This window comes from Cebus imitator, unplaced genomic scaffold (assembly GCF_001604975.1).
Source record: "Cebus imitator isolate Cc_AM_T3 unplaced genomic scaffold, Cebus_imitator-1.0 Scaffold80, whole genome shotgun sequence".
NCBI classification, from domain to species: domain Eukaryota; kingdom Metazoa; phylum Chordata; class Mammalia; order Primates; family Cebidae; genus Cebus; species Cebus imitator.
In genome coordinates this window covers 8,479,635-8,496,565 of record NW_016107395.1, presented here as the reverse complement: position 1 = coordinate 8,496,565, position 16,931 = coordinate 8,479,635, and the positions used below count along the sequence as shown (strand labels likewise).

At 35.8% G+C, this 16,931-nt stretch overlaps 1 protein-coding gene across 3 annotated transcripts in view; it reads right to left on the bottom strand.

Annotated features, from left to right (window-relative positions):
• The window catches only part of NDUFS4 (NADH:ubiquinone oxidoreductase subunit S4), a 115,922-nt gene extending 101,763 nt beyond the window's left edge, over positions 1-14,159 (bottom strand). For all 3 annotated transcript variants that reach the window (XM_017533209.2, XM_017533212.2, XM_037740187.1), the window contains exon 1: positions 14,020-14,159. In XM_017533209.2, coding sequence (XP_017388698.1) covers positions 14,020-14,117 — 98 coding nt within the window. In that variant the 5' untranslated portion in view covers positions 14,118-14,159. The remainder of the gene's footprint in view (positions 1-14,019) is intronic.
• Positions 14,160-16,931: the final 2,772 nt, after the last annotated feature.

The window sequence follows — 16,931 nt, the reverse complement described above, 5'->3', positions numbered from 1 at the left end:
GATCCATTAATCCCCCACTCTGATTTTATATATATGACTGTATCTATTTCTAGAGAAAAGTCAACAAAACTTCCATCAGTTACTCCAAATAGATCTCTGACCTCCACACCCTCTCAAAGAAGATGTATTGTTTGATGGTCTAAACCAGTGATTCAATGTATTTTTCTGCCTCTGCATCACTTACATGGGCAACAAAATTTCATCTTTTATTTAAAGTCATAATTTTCAACCACAAGTACATGTGTTGTGAAACACTTTCTCCATGCCATTTCCAAGATTGTGGTATGTGATTGCCTCCCTTTCTCCCACCACAGTTGAGAATCAACTGGTTAAAAATCTGATCATATAGGCCAGGTGCGGCTCATGCCTGTAATCCCAGCACTTCGGGAGACAGAGGCAGGTGGATTACTTGAGGCCAGGAGTTTGAAATGAGCCTGTCCATCATGATGAAACCCTGTCTCTACCAAAAATACAAAAATTAGCTATGCATGGTGGTGCACACCTGTAATCCCAGCTACTTGGGAGGCTGAGGCACAAGAATCGCGTGAACCCGGGAGGTGTAGGTTGCAGTGAGCCAAGATCATACCACTGCACTCCAGTCTGGGGGATAGAAGAAGACAAAAAAAAATCTCCTGGTCAACATGGTGAAACCCCGTCTCTACTAAAAATACAAAAAATTAGCTGGGCATGGTGGTGCGTGCCTGTAATCCCAGTGACTCAGGAGGCTGGGGCAGGAGAACTGCCTGAACCTGGGAGGCGGAGGTTGCGATGAGCCGAGATTGTGCCATTGCACTCCAGCCTGGGTAACAAGAGCGAAACTCCGTCTCAAAAAAAAAAAAAAAAAATCTAATTAAATAAAGAATATATTGAGTCACTTTAGAGTCTTTAAATTCATTCAGATGTGCTAAGATGCAAGAAATGTTCAAATTTACCTTCAAAAATAACCCATGTGAGAAGGTGGGGCCATTACCATGGTTTTTTTGTTTTTCTCTGTCCTCTAGTCCTTAGCCCCTGATTCAGGCGCAGCAACAGTACAAGGTAATGGATAGTCACAGTTTTCTGGATGGACAATGATAAAGGAAACTCCAGGGAATTGGGTTCTAAAAACATAATATAAATATAACCTAAAAAAGAAGTGTCCAAATAAATGGAAATTAATAAAACACCTCTAAATAATCTACAAGTCAAAACAAAGTCTCAAGGGAAGTAAAATATTTTGAACCAAATGAAAATACAACATATCTAAACCTGTAGCATGAAACTAAAGCAATTCAAAAGAAAAAAACTTCCTAGCTCATTTTATGATTCCAGCATTACCCTGATACCAAATCTAAACACAGTACCAAAATAAAAAAGAAACAAACTACAGATCAGTATCATTCATAAACATAGATGCAAAAATCCTCAACAAAGTAATGGCAAACCAAAATGTGCCAGTACATGAAAAGAATTTAACAACACAACTAAGTGCAGTTTACTGAGAATGCAGGCTGATTCAATATTTGAAAATCAATCAATCTATCATATTAACAGCCTAAAGAAGAAAAACAAGACTACATCAACTGATGTATAAAAGGCATTAGACAAACTATAACATCCATTCATGATGAAAACTGTTAGCAAAGCAGAAGCATAAGGGAACCGTCTTAATTTAATAAAGGGCATTTCTACAAAAAAAAATCCTTTAACAAAAACTGTTAGCAAAGCAGAAGCATAAGGGAACCTTCTTAAGCTAATAAAGCGTATTTCTAAAAAAAAAAAAAAAAAAAAAAAAAAAAAAAAAAAAAAAAAAAAAAAAAAAAAAAAAAACTTTAACATTATACTTAAAGGTGAAAAACTGAATGTCTTCCCTTAAAATAAGAAAATCAGTCAAGCTGAGTGGCACACACCTATAGTTCCAGCTACCTGGGAGACTGAGGTGGGAGGATTGCTTAAGCCCAGGAGCTCAAGGATGTAGTAAGCTATGACTGCATCACTGCACTACAGCCTGGATAAGAGTAAGGTCCTAGCTCTAAAAAATGAAAAGTAAAGAAAAGAAAATTTTAAAAGCTCCTGGCTACCCAGGAGGCTGAGGTGGGAGAGAATCACTTCAGTCTGGGAGGTCAACGCTACGGTGAGCATTATCATGCCACTGCACTACAGCCCAAGTAACAGAGCAAGACTCTGCCTCTTAAAAAAAAAAAAAAAAAAAAACTTCAAGAAGAAGAAAATACAGAAAAAAGTCTTCACAGCCTGGGGTTAGGCAAAGAGTTCTTACACACAACAATGAAAGCACAATCCTTAAAAGGAAAAATACAAAAAACTTTTACTTTGTGAAAGATGATGTTAAAAGAATGAAAGAGAAAAATTACAGATTGGGAGAAAATATCTGAAAATTACATATCTGATTGGTAGAGTTCAGGACATGCTACCCCAAAATATGCCACCTTGTAATACTGAAAAAATGGCAGAAGTAGGAAGGTACCTTTGACTTTCTTCTCCCATCCCTTCTTCTCTGAAGTAGATTATTGTAATCCCAGCACTTTGGGAGGCCGAGGCGGGTGGATCACGAGGTCAAGAGATCGAGACCATCCTGGTCAACATGGTGAAACCCCGTCTCTACTAAAAATACAAAAAATTAGCTGGGCATGGTGGTGCGTGCCTGTAATCCCAGCTACTCAGGAGGCTGAGGCAGGAGAATTGCCTGAACCCAGGAGGCGGAGGTTGCGGTGAGCCGAGATTGTGCCATTGCACTCCAGCCTGGGTAACATGAGTGAAACTCAGTCTCAAAAAAAAAAAAAAAAAAAAAAAAATCTAGGATTATCTAAACTTCCCTAGAAAGAAAAACTGCTACCTCTGAAGACAAATGGTCCATCATACAGAGGAATCAGAACAAACAGGTTTTGCTAAGTTTCCCCCAGTTTATTACCATATACCAAATCCCCTTTGTTCTATCATATTTCTCCCTAACTATGCACTCTTCACCGAACCTAAGTATAAAAATACACAAGTTTAACTATTTCTTTGGATCTTTATCTCCTCATGAAAGCTCCCATGTTGAGGGGAACATCACATACCAGGGCCTGTCGGGGAGCTAGGGGGTAAGGAATAGGAGGGACAGCATTAAGAGAAATACCTAATGCAGGTGACAGGGTGATGGATGCAACAAACCACCAAGGGACATGTATACATATGTAACAAACCTGCACATTCTGCACATGTACCCCAGAACTTAAAGTATAATAAAAAAATTTAAATTTAAGAAGAAAAATAGAACTACCATATGATCCAGCTATTCTGCTACTGGTTATATACCCAAAGAAAAGGAAATCAGGGTGTCAAAGAGATAGCTGCACTCCCATGTTTACTGCAGCAGTATTCACATTTGCCTAGATAATGGAATCAACCCAAGTGTCCATCAGCAGACATATGGATAAAGAAAATGTGATACATATTCACCATGGAATACTACTCAGCCATAAAAAATAATGAGATCCTTTCATTAGCAGCAACATAGATGAGCTTGGAGGACATTATGTGAAGCATAAGCCAGGCATAGAAAGATAAACTCCACATGTTCTCTCCCATATGTGTAAGCTAAAAAAGTTGACCTCATAGAAGGAGAAAGTGGTATACAGCTACTAAAGACTGAGAAGGGGAAGAGAAAACAGAGTTTGGTTAACAGATACAAAATTATAGCTAGATAGAAAGAATATGTTCTTGTCTTTTGTAGCACTGAAGAATGACTATAATTAACAATTTATATTTTCATACAGCTAGAAGAGTGAGTTTTGAATGTTCCCCACACAAATGATAAATATTTGAGGTGATAGATATGCTAATTATGTTGATTTGATCATTACACATCATAGACATGTATCAAAATATCATTCTGTAGCTTGTAAATATGCACAATTACTGTATCAATTAATAATAAAAGTTCATTTTTTTTTAAATGAACAATTTTTTAAAAAAAGCTTCCATGCTACATAAAACTTACATTAAATACATTTGTATGGTTTTCTCTTCTTAATCTGTCTTTTGTTATAGGGGGCTCAGCCATGAACCTAGAGAGAGATATTTTTTCCCATCCATGACAAAGAATTTGTATTCAGAATATTTTAAGATCTATAAAAGCTGAACAAGAAAATAACATGATTAAAAATGGGCAAAAGACATAAACAGATACTTCACCAAAGTTCAACATCATTTGCCATTAGAGAAATGCATATTAAAACTACAATGAGTTAGCCATCATAGAAGTACAAATCAAAACCAGAATGAGATACCACCTTATGCTCACTAGGATAGTTATAATTTCAAAAAGACAAATAATAACAAAGTTGGAGAGAATGCAAAAGACACTAGAACCCTCATTCACTGCTGGTGGGAATGTAAAGTAGTATAGCCACTTTGGAAAACAGTCTGACAGTTACTCAAAAGGCTAAATATAAAATTATTACATTTTATCCTGCAATTCTACTCCTAGATATATGCCCAAAACAATAAAAACATATGTTGACATAAAAACTTGTACATGAATGTTTACAGAACACTATTCATATAGCCAAAAGGTTGAAACAATCCAGGTTTCCCTTAAAAATAAAATGTGGTTTGTCCATACAAAAGAATAGTATTCTTCAATAAAAAGGAATAAAGTACTGGTACATGCTATAACATGGATAAACCTTGAAAACACTATGCTAAGTGAAAGAAGCCTGTCACAAAAGACCACATATTACATAATTCCATTTGTATGAAATGTCCAGAATAGGCAAATCTATAGAGACAAAAAGTAGATTAGTCGTTATCTAGGCCTCAGGGGTAAGCGACTGCCAATGGGTACAGAGTTTCCTTTTGAGAGATGAAAAGGTTCTAAAATTGTGGTTTTGGTTGTTCAACTCTGTGGATATACTAAAACCCATCAAATTGTATACTTTATATGAGTAAATTTTATAATACATAAATTATAGCTCAATAAAGCCATTCCAAAATAAAAATCCATAATGAAATACCATTAAACACTTATTAGAATGGCTAAAATTAAAAAAAACTGAGAATGCTAATGTTGACAACGATGCAAAACAACTAAAACTTTCATATGGTGCTGGTGGAAAGCAAAATGGTACAACTCTAGAAAACGGTCTGACAGTTTCTTATAAAGTTAAACATATACTTAGCTATGACCCAGGAATCTCCCACCCAGGTATTTACTCTAGAGAAACAAAATCATAACTCACATAAAATCCCGTACATTGCCAAAAACCAGAAATAATTTGTATATCCTTCAATAGGTAAATGGATAAACTGTGGTACCTCCACATAATAGAATACAACTTAGCAGTAAAAAGGAATAAACTATCAACACATAAAACTTATGTGAAGTTCAAAGGCATTATGCTGATTAAAGAAGACCATCTCAAAAGGTGATATACTACATGACTGCATTTATATTACAATCTCAAAAGTGTAAAACTATAAAGACAAAAAGATAACGGATTACAGTGGTCAGGGAAGAATAACATGAGGGACTCTGGGGTAATGTCTTTGGTATTCCGTGCCCTGAAACAATACAGTTAAACTGTTATTTACATAATATTACACTTTATTCTATACTATGATTATGGTGGTGGTTACACATAACCATACATGCGTTAAAACTCTAAGAAGTATACACCAAAAGGAAAAAAGTTAATTTTTCTTTATAATTTTTAAAATAAAATAAATCCAACCTAGAGTCAACTTTTTTCCTTGGTTCAATTTCAGCTCACGAAACTATCATCTCTGATAATCTCATTTAAATAAAAGTACAGTATATAGTTCAAAGATCAACACTGACAAAATGGAAAACATCCTAAGGGGTACCAAGAGGTAGTAAAGCATCAGGAAATTTGATCATTAATAAAGTATAAACAAACTGGACATGCTAAGCCTGGAGTACAGACTTGCAGGAAGAATGAGTGATGACAAATGTCTTCAATTATCTGAAGGGCTGACAAGTGTATACAGGGTTAAACTTGTTATATATAGTTTCAAAGAAAAACATCACTTAGTAGTAAGTCTAAAAGTATAGTGTTTTTCTGGGTTTATCAGAAAGTCACCTAACTTCCTCAACAACTAGATAAATCAAGAAGCAGGAAGTTCTAGAGATTCTTGCATTAAATAGAGTTGGACTTAATGATTCTAGAGTTTTCTTTCAACTTAAACATTACCTAAATCTATGAACTGTAACTCTAGAGCTAACCTACAAAGATAGAAGACACTGAACATCTAAAAAAGTAATCTTTTCTGCCAAAATATCACATTTTATTGCACAAAAGTAAATATTACAAAGCAACTTTAAGTTTCACATTTTTTAAAACGTTGAACACAAAATCTGAACAAAAGCCATATTATGAGATGTATTTCCCAAAATCTCATTTGTACTACAAATATTAAAATTAAATTCAAATTACTAATGTCTAATTAAGCCTAATCTTATTAGACTTAAAAGGCAAAGCTATAAATTTCATGCAAATTTCTATAAGTATATTGAAAAAAATCACTTGAAAAAGAAGTACTCTTTCCATACAAAGAGTGGTAGTCCTTAAAAGAGCCAACACATCTGTATTCACTTTAAAGCTCATCAAGACAGACTGACATTTTTAGGAGAAGCATATGGCTTGCTGAACAGTCATCTAGAACAGAATCTTTTGTCTAGCAAGCCCTATTCAAGGACCATTTACTTATGTATGAAGTGGCTGAATAAAGGAAAAAACACATTTTTGAGTCCTAGAAAACACAAAGAAATAAACTCTTCATCTAGCTTTAAGAATACAGCAAAACATATTGCAAAAGCAGCCAGATTTTACTGCCAGAGACAGATCTCTGAATCACTGAAACAATTCAAACACAAAAGAATAGAGAAGCATGAAACTTTCTTAGAGAACTACATCCAGTCAAAGACCACCTCCCTAAAAAAACCTTTTCCATTTTAAAAGAAAAAACTTTCTTAAAATTTTGTAGGGCAGAGTTCAACAGCTGTGCTATATTAAACCTGAGCCCTTCCAAAAGGAAGAACAAGAGTCTCTAGAGAGAGAGAGTAATATGGCCTGCTTTCTCCAAAATTGTCAAAATGCCTTCTTTCCCTCTAAGGAAACTTTCTCCAACAAAATACCTCTTATGTGCATGGGTGAAAAGCATAAAACTTAATTTAGATTAGAAAAATATGCAAAACTGGAAGAATTTTTGTTTCTGGAAATCTCCCTGACCTCTCCCAAGGAAAATGTATTTCCTAAGTCTTACAAGATATAATATGGAAACTTAAAAAAAAAAAAAAATCAGTTTTCAGCTCTAGCTTCCCATTAGAATCACCATAGAACTAAGTCTCAACCTAAACTTACTGAACCAATACAGACTGGGGCCAAGGGATCTGAATTTTTTAGGCACATGACACATAATTTTGATGCACAACAAGGGTTTAAAAACCAGTGAACTAAAGAATGATCCCATAAAGGAAAAATTAAGTCTAGTTAGTCCAGACAAAAAGTAATGGTCACATCTGAGCAACTAACTAGTTCTAAATTACCTAAAGTTGTACTTACCTACCAAAATACTCAGTAACAGACAACAGAATAGAACTTGAAGCAAGAATTCTAAATTGCTCTGTTGAAAAAAGAAAAATATTAGAATAGTTAATTAAACTATTCAAATATTTAGATGAAAGTTGTTACGAAGAATGTGGTCACTGCATAATTCAGGTACAATAAGGTTCCGTCAGGATCTTTGGACTTCTACAAGCTAAAAAAGAAAAGTCATAAGAGCTCATGTATTAAATATAAGTATTTGTTAATTTTAAAAGGGCTCAAGTCTTTAATCACAAAAAGTAAACTTCTGCCATCATCAGAATTTCATTAAGCATACTTGGTTTTACACAAAATTCTAATAGATTTAGTTGTTTGACATTCAAATCCATGATAAATGAAAAAGGGGTGCTAAAACTGCTAAAGGGAAGCAGACCAGTCAAGGAAGAATGCAACACTATTAAAAAGCAGACACGAGAACTCAGAAAGCATAACAGACACTAAGACACTTAATCGTTTTTAAAGGCAACAGAATTCAACTAATTTTCCTAATGATCACTGCAATCAATAAGAAAACAGGAAAAAAAAATGTCCAGTATATCCTATTTAATACATACATTACATATTTTTTAAGGGGGTAGGTAAAAAAGTATAATAATCAAGTCACCTATGGAAAGTCCCTCACCAGAAATAATTACAAAATTTAGGGCAACAAAATTATTAGCTTAAAAAAATAAAAAACTAATTGTGCATTTGAGACTCTCACTGTACAAATGGAACCATGGAGCAACAGTAAAGATAAAAGCATCCCATAGTCTCTCAAATAAAGAAGACACTTTGCTAAAAGGCAGAAAAAACAGAGGACACTAGGTTTTGAACTGATTATTATCAGACATAATATTCCTCAGTGCAAAAGTCAACATATTCATTTAGACTGCTATATCAGACTACAGTCAACACTGCATCCATGGGTTCCACAACATGGCTTCAATCAACCTCAGATTAAAAGCATTTGAGGTGCCGGGCACAGTAGCTCACGCCTGTAATCCCGGTACCTTGGGAAGCCAAGGTAGGTGGATTATGAGGTCAGGATTTCAAGACCAGCCTGACCAACATGGTGAAACCCCATAGTGAAACTCTACTAAAGATACAAAACAAAAATTAGCCGGCCATGGCGGGGCCAGCTGGAATTAGCCTGTAATCCCAGCTACTCAGGAGGCTGAGGCAGGAGAATTGCTTGAAGCTGGGAGGTGGAGGTTGCAGTAAGCCAAGATTGCACCACCGCACTCCAGCCTGGGTGACAAAGCAAGACTCCATCTCTGAATATATATATATTCAGGGAAGGAAAAAATTATATCTGTACTAATCATGTACAGTCTTTTTTGTCATTATTTCCTAAACAATACAGGACAATTATTTACAAAGCATTTACATTGCATTAGGTATCATAAGTAATTCAGAGATGATTTAAAGTACATAGGAGGATGCGCAGAGGTTATATGCAAATACTACACCATCTTAAATCAGCGACTTGAGCATCAGTGGATTTTGGTATCCCTGAAGAGTCCTGGAACCAATCCTTCATGGATACCATAGGATGTCTATATTTCCAGGCAATGTAAACTTAAGTAATTTCACTTCTGTACCTGTTTCCTCATCTGAAAAATGAGGATAACAACACCTGAGTTGATAGGATTACTGTGGGAAATACATGAGATAATACAGGTGAAGTCCTTGGCACAGTAGCTGATACACAGTAAATTAAAAATAAATGTTACTTGTTATTAATTTTGCTCAGAATAAATGATTCTCAACTTCTATCAAGCTATATGTTTTAGAAGCTTTTCCATTTGAAATTGTTTGTATTCAGTACAATCTGTATTCTGTCTAAATTCTATGTATACCCCACCCCAAACAGATCTCTTTTAGCAGATATTATACAGGAACCAAGTTGCTCCATCTTTCTCCATTAAGTCCCATGTATTAACTTTTTAAAACTTCACATAGTTACTCTTCTTCAAAAAAGTTCTCATGTTCCAGGGTACCCTTTCCCAAATAGATTCATTTCCTCTTGCATTTTTAAATTTGATTACAAAAGAAGTGTCTGAACACTTGTCAAAACGTATGAGTACAAAATCCATTCATAAGACTTCAATCCAAAAGGTAACAGAGTTCTAGGTGAATAGCCTACACTCAGACACTGCAAATAATTGCAAAGAATGTGTGTCATAAATTATATTCATATTTATGTAGGCTAGTGCCTATCTGGCTATAACTAATGAAGCTATTAAAAGAAATACTGTGTAATGCTCCCTGTTTTCCTGATAATCACTCATCTCTAAATATGTATTTATTCATCTATAAGATAAGCATTTACCTACTACATGCAAGCCATTACATTAGGTGCCATGAAGTACACAAAAATAAATAAAAATATGGTGGTTGTGTCCTCAAAAAGCTTGTGACTTCACTGCTGATATATTGGTCCATGTGCTAAAACCTCCTCACTTGCAAAGATGTGTGTATACAAAATAGAATCAGCATATAGGTTGCAATGCTTAGGTAACCAACAATCCAAACACCTTTGTGGCTTACAGTGAAGGTTTATTTTTCACTCAATTTATATTTTACAAAATCTTGCAACAAGAATCAGTTTCTGCTTTGCACTATGTAGTCTACATTCCAAGATCTGGGCTACAAGAGCAGATCTCATTTGAAGTATGCCTACTTCACATCAGAGGGAAAAGCAATATGACAAAACACAGGACAGCTCTCAAAGCTTCTGTCTGACATGACATATTATTTCCACTAACATTTTACTGGATAAAGCAAGTCAATGGGCCAATGGTTTTTGGATATATCATCCTGTTACAGATAATGGTATGAATACTTTAAGCAATAATACCATCTATCACAGTAGTTATGACCACGATTAAAGAAATGAAAAATATTCAGGCTATTTAAACCAATAATAAAATTATCACTTATTTAGGGAAGGCTTACGTGCCAGACATTAAATATTAAAATATTTCATTTTCCGGCTGGGTGCAGTGGCTCATGCCTGTAATCCCAACACCTTGGGCGGCCAAGGCAGGTGGATCACTTGAGGCCTGGTGTTCAATACCAGTGTGAAAACCCGTCTGTACTAAAAATACAAACTTAGCTGGATGTGGTAGCAGGTGCACTCCAGTCCCAGCTACTTGTGAGGCTAAGGCAGGAGGATAACCTGAGCAAGGTGGAGGTTGTAGAAAGCTGAGATCGCACCACTGAACTGTAGCCTGGGCAACAGAATGAGACTATCTCAAATAATAATAATAATTTTTCTAACAAAAATTCAACAAAGATGCCTGCTATTGATGAAAACTAAGTATAGGCATTTGGAAAGATTAAAAGAAACAAAACAATAAACCTATTAGGAACATATTAGAAACCTTTCAAGCTCTCAAAATTTGGCTTGGATGCGTTACAAAGATAGCAAAAGTAGCTGCCCCTTGGAGAGGAATTTGTTTATTCAGTTTATCTGATGTAGAAGTGAACCTATTGGTCTTAAGTGTCCTATATTTGGTCTGAGCCTATTTCCCAGCAAGGTATTAACATACACAAAATTCTTGTCAACCTTAAGGACTGCTACTAATTGGAGGTCCCAATTCAATTCCCCAATGAGCTGAAGACTCAATTTCATGCTAGTTTATTTAATGCTGAAAAAAGAAATACAGCAACAGACCAAAGCCACAGATAAGGGCATAAATAGGCCTCACAAACAGGTCCCTTTTTTGAGGAAAACACAAGACCTAGTAAATATTGAGAAGTGATGATACAGCACTAGGTGAGATAAGTATACATGAACACAAATAAATGAATAAATAACATCACTGCATCAAATATCTTAAATGTTGCTATTTTGAAATAGAGTGCCATTTCATCTGGCTGATAAATCCATTTTGAATATGTTTACCCCGGAAAAACCCTTAAGAAAGTCAGGGAAAGTAAGGATAAATGTAAGACAATTTAGGGCCAGGTGCAGTGGCTCATGCCTATAATCCCAGCCCTTTGGGAGGCCAAGGTGGGTGGATTGCCTGAGGTCAGCGGTTCGAGACCAGACTGGTTAACATGTTAAAACCCCGTCTCTACTAAAAATACAAAACTTAGCTGGGCGTGGTGGGGGTCGCCTGTAATCCTAGCTACTCGGGAGGCTGAGGTGGGAGAGCTGCTCTAACCTGGGAGGCGAAGGTTGCAGTGAGCTGAGATTGTGCATTACACTCTAGCCTGGGTGACAAGAGCGAAACTACATTTCAAAAAAAAGTAGACAATTTAACCTGTTCTGTCCCTCCTCACATTCAGTACAATGAAATGAGAAGCACATGGAAACTGAGACCAACTCTAGAGCACAAGCTCAATGAGTAACTAGATCAGCTGAATCACCCAAATTAATTTTTTCTTCCTCTTGTTTGTATATGTTGTTGCATTATTTGTTTTGCTTTTTACTGATATACTATAATTGAATTCATATGTTAATGTAGCAGCTAACTGCATCCTTCCTTTTCTTCAGTTCCCTACTCCACTCCTTATCTTACTGATTCCATTTCCCATATTTTATTCAAGTGATCTGAAATATTACATGATTTGCAAATGTTTTTCTAAGCACTACAATAAAATGAATTTTAGATGTAGATTTCCCCATTAATTGGTTCTTTCTACTCACCTTTTTCAGATCCTCATTACTATCAAATCATAATGGGAAAAGAATGCTTAAGGAGGAAGAACAAACAGTATGTAAGGGAGAGGTCTATAAAGTTCCCTCAAATTAAGATGAACATGACAAGCTCTTGGGGTAAAAATGTGGCACAGAAAACAAATAAATGTGTTAATTTGTATTTTAAAAATGACTTCCTTTGCTGTTATGTTTTTTAAAGTTTTTTTTTAATTTTATGATTAAACGATTTATTTTCAAATCTCTTACATTTGCAGGCAAAAACTCTTAAGTTTGGACGTGCAGTAATAATTATCATCAGAGTTCTCAAAATCTAATGTCATCTTAACTTCAACTACTATAATTGCTGACAAAATGGCTGTGACTTAAACTTACAGGCACGTTTAGCCATAAACCAGTGGTCCCTTCAAACTTGTTTTCAGTTCTGGGGCTACCATGAGTACATTTTTATCTGGGAATGCACAATTAATCCCTATAATGTGTACGGGGGAATTGGTTGCTGCTATATGAGCTCTAAGTTAACCAGTGGAGTATTTTACATTAGAAAAATACTTTCCATATATGGAACACTTAATTACAAACATCATTTGCCTTTCCCCAATCTTAGCACCTTATTTTTGAGTGACTATTTTATGTATTTAGTAATCGTTTTACTAATGCCTTCGAGCCTTTTCATAAGCCACGGACCCGACTGGGACACTCTCTTGTTTCCCACCCAACACCCACTATTTGAAAACCCTTAATAAAATTCATCCTTAAAAATTCTTTCGAATTAACTCATCCTAATTATCTGCATTCCATTTATATTTAACATTACATCAATTAGCATTCTATTAGAAATTCTTTTCAACTTTTAACCACTTGCATCCCTCCTACCCCCTTCAAATCTCTCCATCCAGTTTTTCCGTTCTTTGTTCTAATGTGTGTATTTATGTATAGTATTAGTACTATAATAAAAAACTCAAGAAAATTCTAAAAAATAGAAAATGGAAGACTAAGTAATCCAGCAGAAAAAATCATCACAAAAATGCTTCAAGGAAAAAACACTAACAACTCAATCAACTGACAAATGAATCTGACAATACTTTGGAAAAGTACTTTAGGTTCTCAAGAACGCAAAGAGCCCTCAGCAACTCAATTCAATCCCTGAATCACTGTGAGGCTTTTACAAAACTGTTGATGTAAAACCTCCAAGCATTACCATCAGCCTTTTAAAACTCACCTGCCAATATTACTAGCAGTGCTATTTTTACTAACACTGAATTCCAAACAAGTTTTCTTCTCAAGCAGACTAATGAACAAAAAATCTTCCTATGCAGAAACCAAATTAAAAGCACTTAAAACCATGTAAGGAATACAGTGATTTAACCCTTCTGTAAGGACTGTAGTGGTGGGCAAACAGATGTCAAACGGAAGGGACGCAGAAAGTGGAGACAGAAATCAGTGAGACTCCTCCCCTTCTCTGAGGGCTAAGGTTCAGCTTGCAGCTCCGGAGGCAAACCCTCCCTACAGACCCTCTCCCTCAGCCACAAGCTAAAAGCTTCTAGGAAACCACAGGTCCTCCTCCCCAGCCTCGCACTCAGGCCCTCACTCGCCTGGCCAGCGCCGGTGGATAGCAGACAGTCTCTAGTCCACCCGACCCCTCCCGAGAAAAGGGTCACCAGAGGACGCTTTCCCCGAGGCCTCCTCCGGGACTCAGCCAGCAGAGACTCCGCAAAAATGGACGAACCCAAGAAGCTTGAAGAAGAAGTGTGACAATTCTGTTACCTGGTCGGAACCTTGGAAACGGAAAGGGCAGCTACAGCCACTGCCCTTCTCCACCACAACGCCTGCTTCAGCGCCACTGACATTGAGACCGCCGCCATCTTGCTGCAGGCAAACACTAGGATGAGAGGACGGATCACCGCAAGGGACTAACTTCCTTCGTTCTCAACCCAGTGCAATCGCAATGTAGCGAAGCTCTGTGCGATGTTCCTTTTAATACGGGGCTTAAAAAAAGAGGAGAAACGTTTAGTTGAAAGAATTAAGACGAAAAATGTATAGGAAGAAATGCAAAAGTGCATTAAATGTAAATATTACCACCATAAAGTATAATCTTTACTGGTTGTTAGGACTGGTGTTTTGCAATGATAATGAAAAGACCAAAAGAAGGTACTTGCAAATTTGAACACCTGCAACTCGTAATTTCTTGAAGAAATTAGAATATTTGGGGCTGAGCCCACTGGAAAAGTCGGAGAGCTCTTTGGGTCCTTAAGAACATAAAGTAGTACTTTTCCAAAGTATTGCCAAATTCACTTTGCAAGACCTCAAGACAGGGCTGTATTCAGTTTGGTATTCCGTAGTTGTGATGTTCACATTTTCCAAACGAAAAATCTGGATACATAATCTGGCAAAGGATTATTTTTTGACATGTAGATTTATACGAAGAATCAATAGAACATAATATTTTATGTCACTGTTTCCCCAGTAAATCCTGAATGTGTGTGTGTTCATAATCCATAGACACAAAGAATGATATTAAAGCTCCATGCATATAAAACAAAAATTATCTTCCAATGCAAGTGTTGGAAACCTGTTTGTATTGTGGACTTCTGACCTTAAAGAACAATGATTAACTGAGTTATATAAAATAAAAAGCAGGTTAGTTTTGGGTTTTGTTTTTAAAGACATTTGTTTAATGACTTAGTACCTTCCTGCCTTTTTAAGCACATGAAAACATAATCTTCATTAAGTAAATAGGAACAATGGGAGGATGGGCAATGACTTAGTTTGGCATTATGGACCATTAAAGGAAAATCCAGTACATAAGGGAAAGGGGAAGAGAAAGAGAGAAAAAGTCATACTCAGGAAAAGAGAAATGCACAAGACGAAGGAAGGCAGGGGAGAGACGCCTCAGAGAAAATTTTATTTTAAACTTTTCATTTTGAAATAATTATAGATCCACATGAAGTTGCAGAGATAGTACAGAGATGTCTTGTGTACCTGTTTCCCCCAGTGATTACATCTCATATAACTTTAGTACAATATCAAAGCCAGGAAACTGGCATTGATATAAAGTATTTGTATTGTCCTGTGTCATTCTATTGCATATTTGTGTAAACACCACCATGATCAAGATACAGAACTATTCCACCCTCACAAAGATCTCCCTGGTGCTACCCTTTTTAGTAACACTTGCCCTCCTAACCCTAGTGATCTCTACACTGTTTCTATTTTTATAATTTTGACATTTTGAGAGGTTATGTAAATGGACTCATGCAGTATGTGACCTTCTGAGATTGGCTTCTTTCACTTAGCATAACACACCTGAGATCCATCCAAGTTGTTGTGTGTATCAATAGTTCATTCCTTTTTATTGCTGAGTAATATTCCATGGTATGGATGTACCACAATTTAACCATTCACCTATTGCAGAACATTTTGGTGGTTTCCCATTTTGGGCTATTACAAATAAAACTGCTGTGAACAATTGAACATAAGTTTTTATGTGGACAAAAATCTTCATTTCTCTGAGATAAATGCCCAAAAGTGCAATTGCCAGGTCATGTGATACATGTATGTTTCATTTTTTAAAGAAATTAAGGACTATTTTCCAGAGTAACTGTAACATTTTACATTCCCTCCAGCACTGTATGAGAGATCCAGTTTCTCAATAACCTCACTAGCATTTTTTATTATTGCTATTTTTATTTATAATAGCATTTTCTATTATTGCTATTATTTTCTATTATTGCTATTTTTTATTTCAGCTGAGCTAAAGTAAATAATGAGTGTATAGTAATACCTCATCACGGTTTCAATTTACATTCATTCCCCTAATGGCTAATAATGTTGAATATCTTTTCATGTTTTTATCTGCCATCTGTATATTCCATTCAGTTAAATATCTTATGTCTTCTGCCCATTTTCTAATTAGCATTATTTGTTTTTTTTTCCTGTAATATTTTGAGAGTACTTTATATACTAGGTGTGTCTTTTACCAGATAACATGATTCACAAATATTTTCTTCAATCTGTACTTTGTATTTTCATTCTCTTAACAGGATCTGACACAGAACAAATATTTTTAATTTTGATAAAGTCCAGTTTATTCATTTTTTAAATTTATGGATTGCACTTTCGGTGTCATGTCTAAGAACTATTCTCCAATCCTATGTCCTAATGATTTTATCTTGTTTTCTTTCAAAAGATGTTTTAGTTTTACCTTTTACATTTAAGTCTTTGGCTCATTTTGAGTTAACTTTTGTGAGTTAAGTTTTCCATTAATAGGTATGAGGTTTAGGTTCAGGTTTTTGCTTGTGGCTATCCCATTGCTCTAGCACTATTTATTGAAAAGCTTATCTTTCTTTCATGGAGTCCCTTTTGCTCCTTTGTCAGAATATCAGTTGGCCATACTTGTGGGTAGCTTTTTCTGGGCTTTCTATTTCTGAGAGAAATTTTAAGCCCAAGGGCGGCTTTGATGTTTGGGTTAACTTTAATAAAGATTTTCTATGCCAAGGAGTAATGTGATGTGTCCCAATGTTCATAGAGCAACTTACTATAGCCCTGTTACTGGCCCTATCAACCAAAGCTCAACCTCTCCACCTCCCACCTATTCTGGTCCCCTGCTTCCATGGATCTGAATTCTCCAGGAAAGCGTGGAGTCTCTAATCTCTTTGTCTTTCAAACAGCCTGTAATC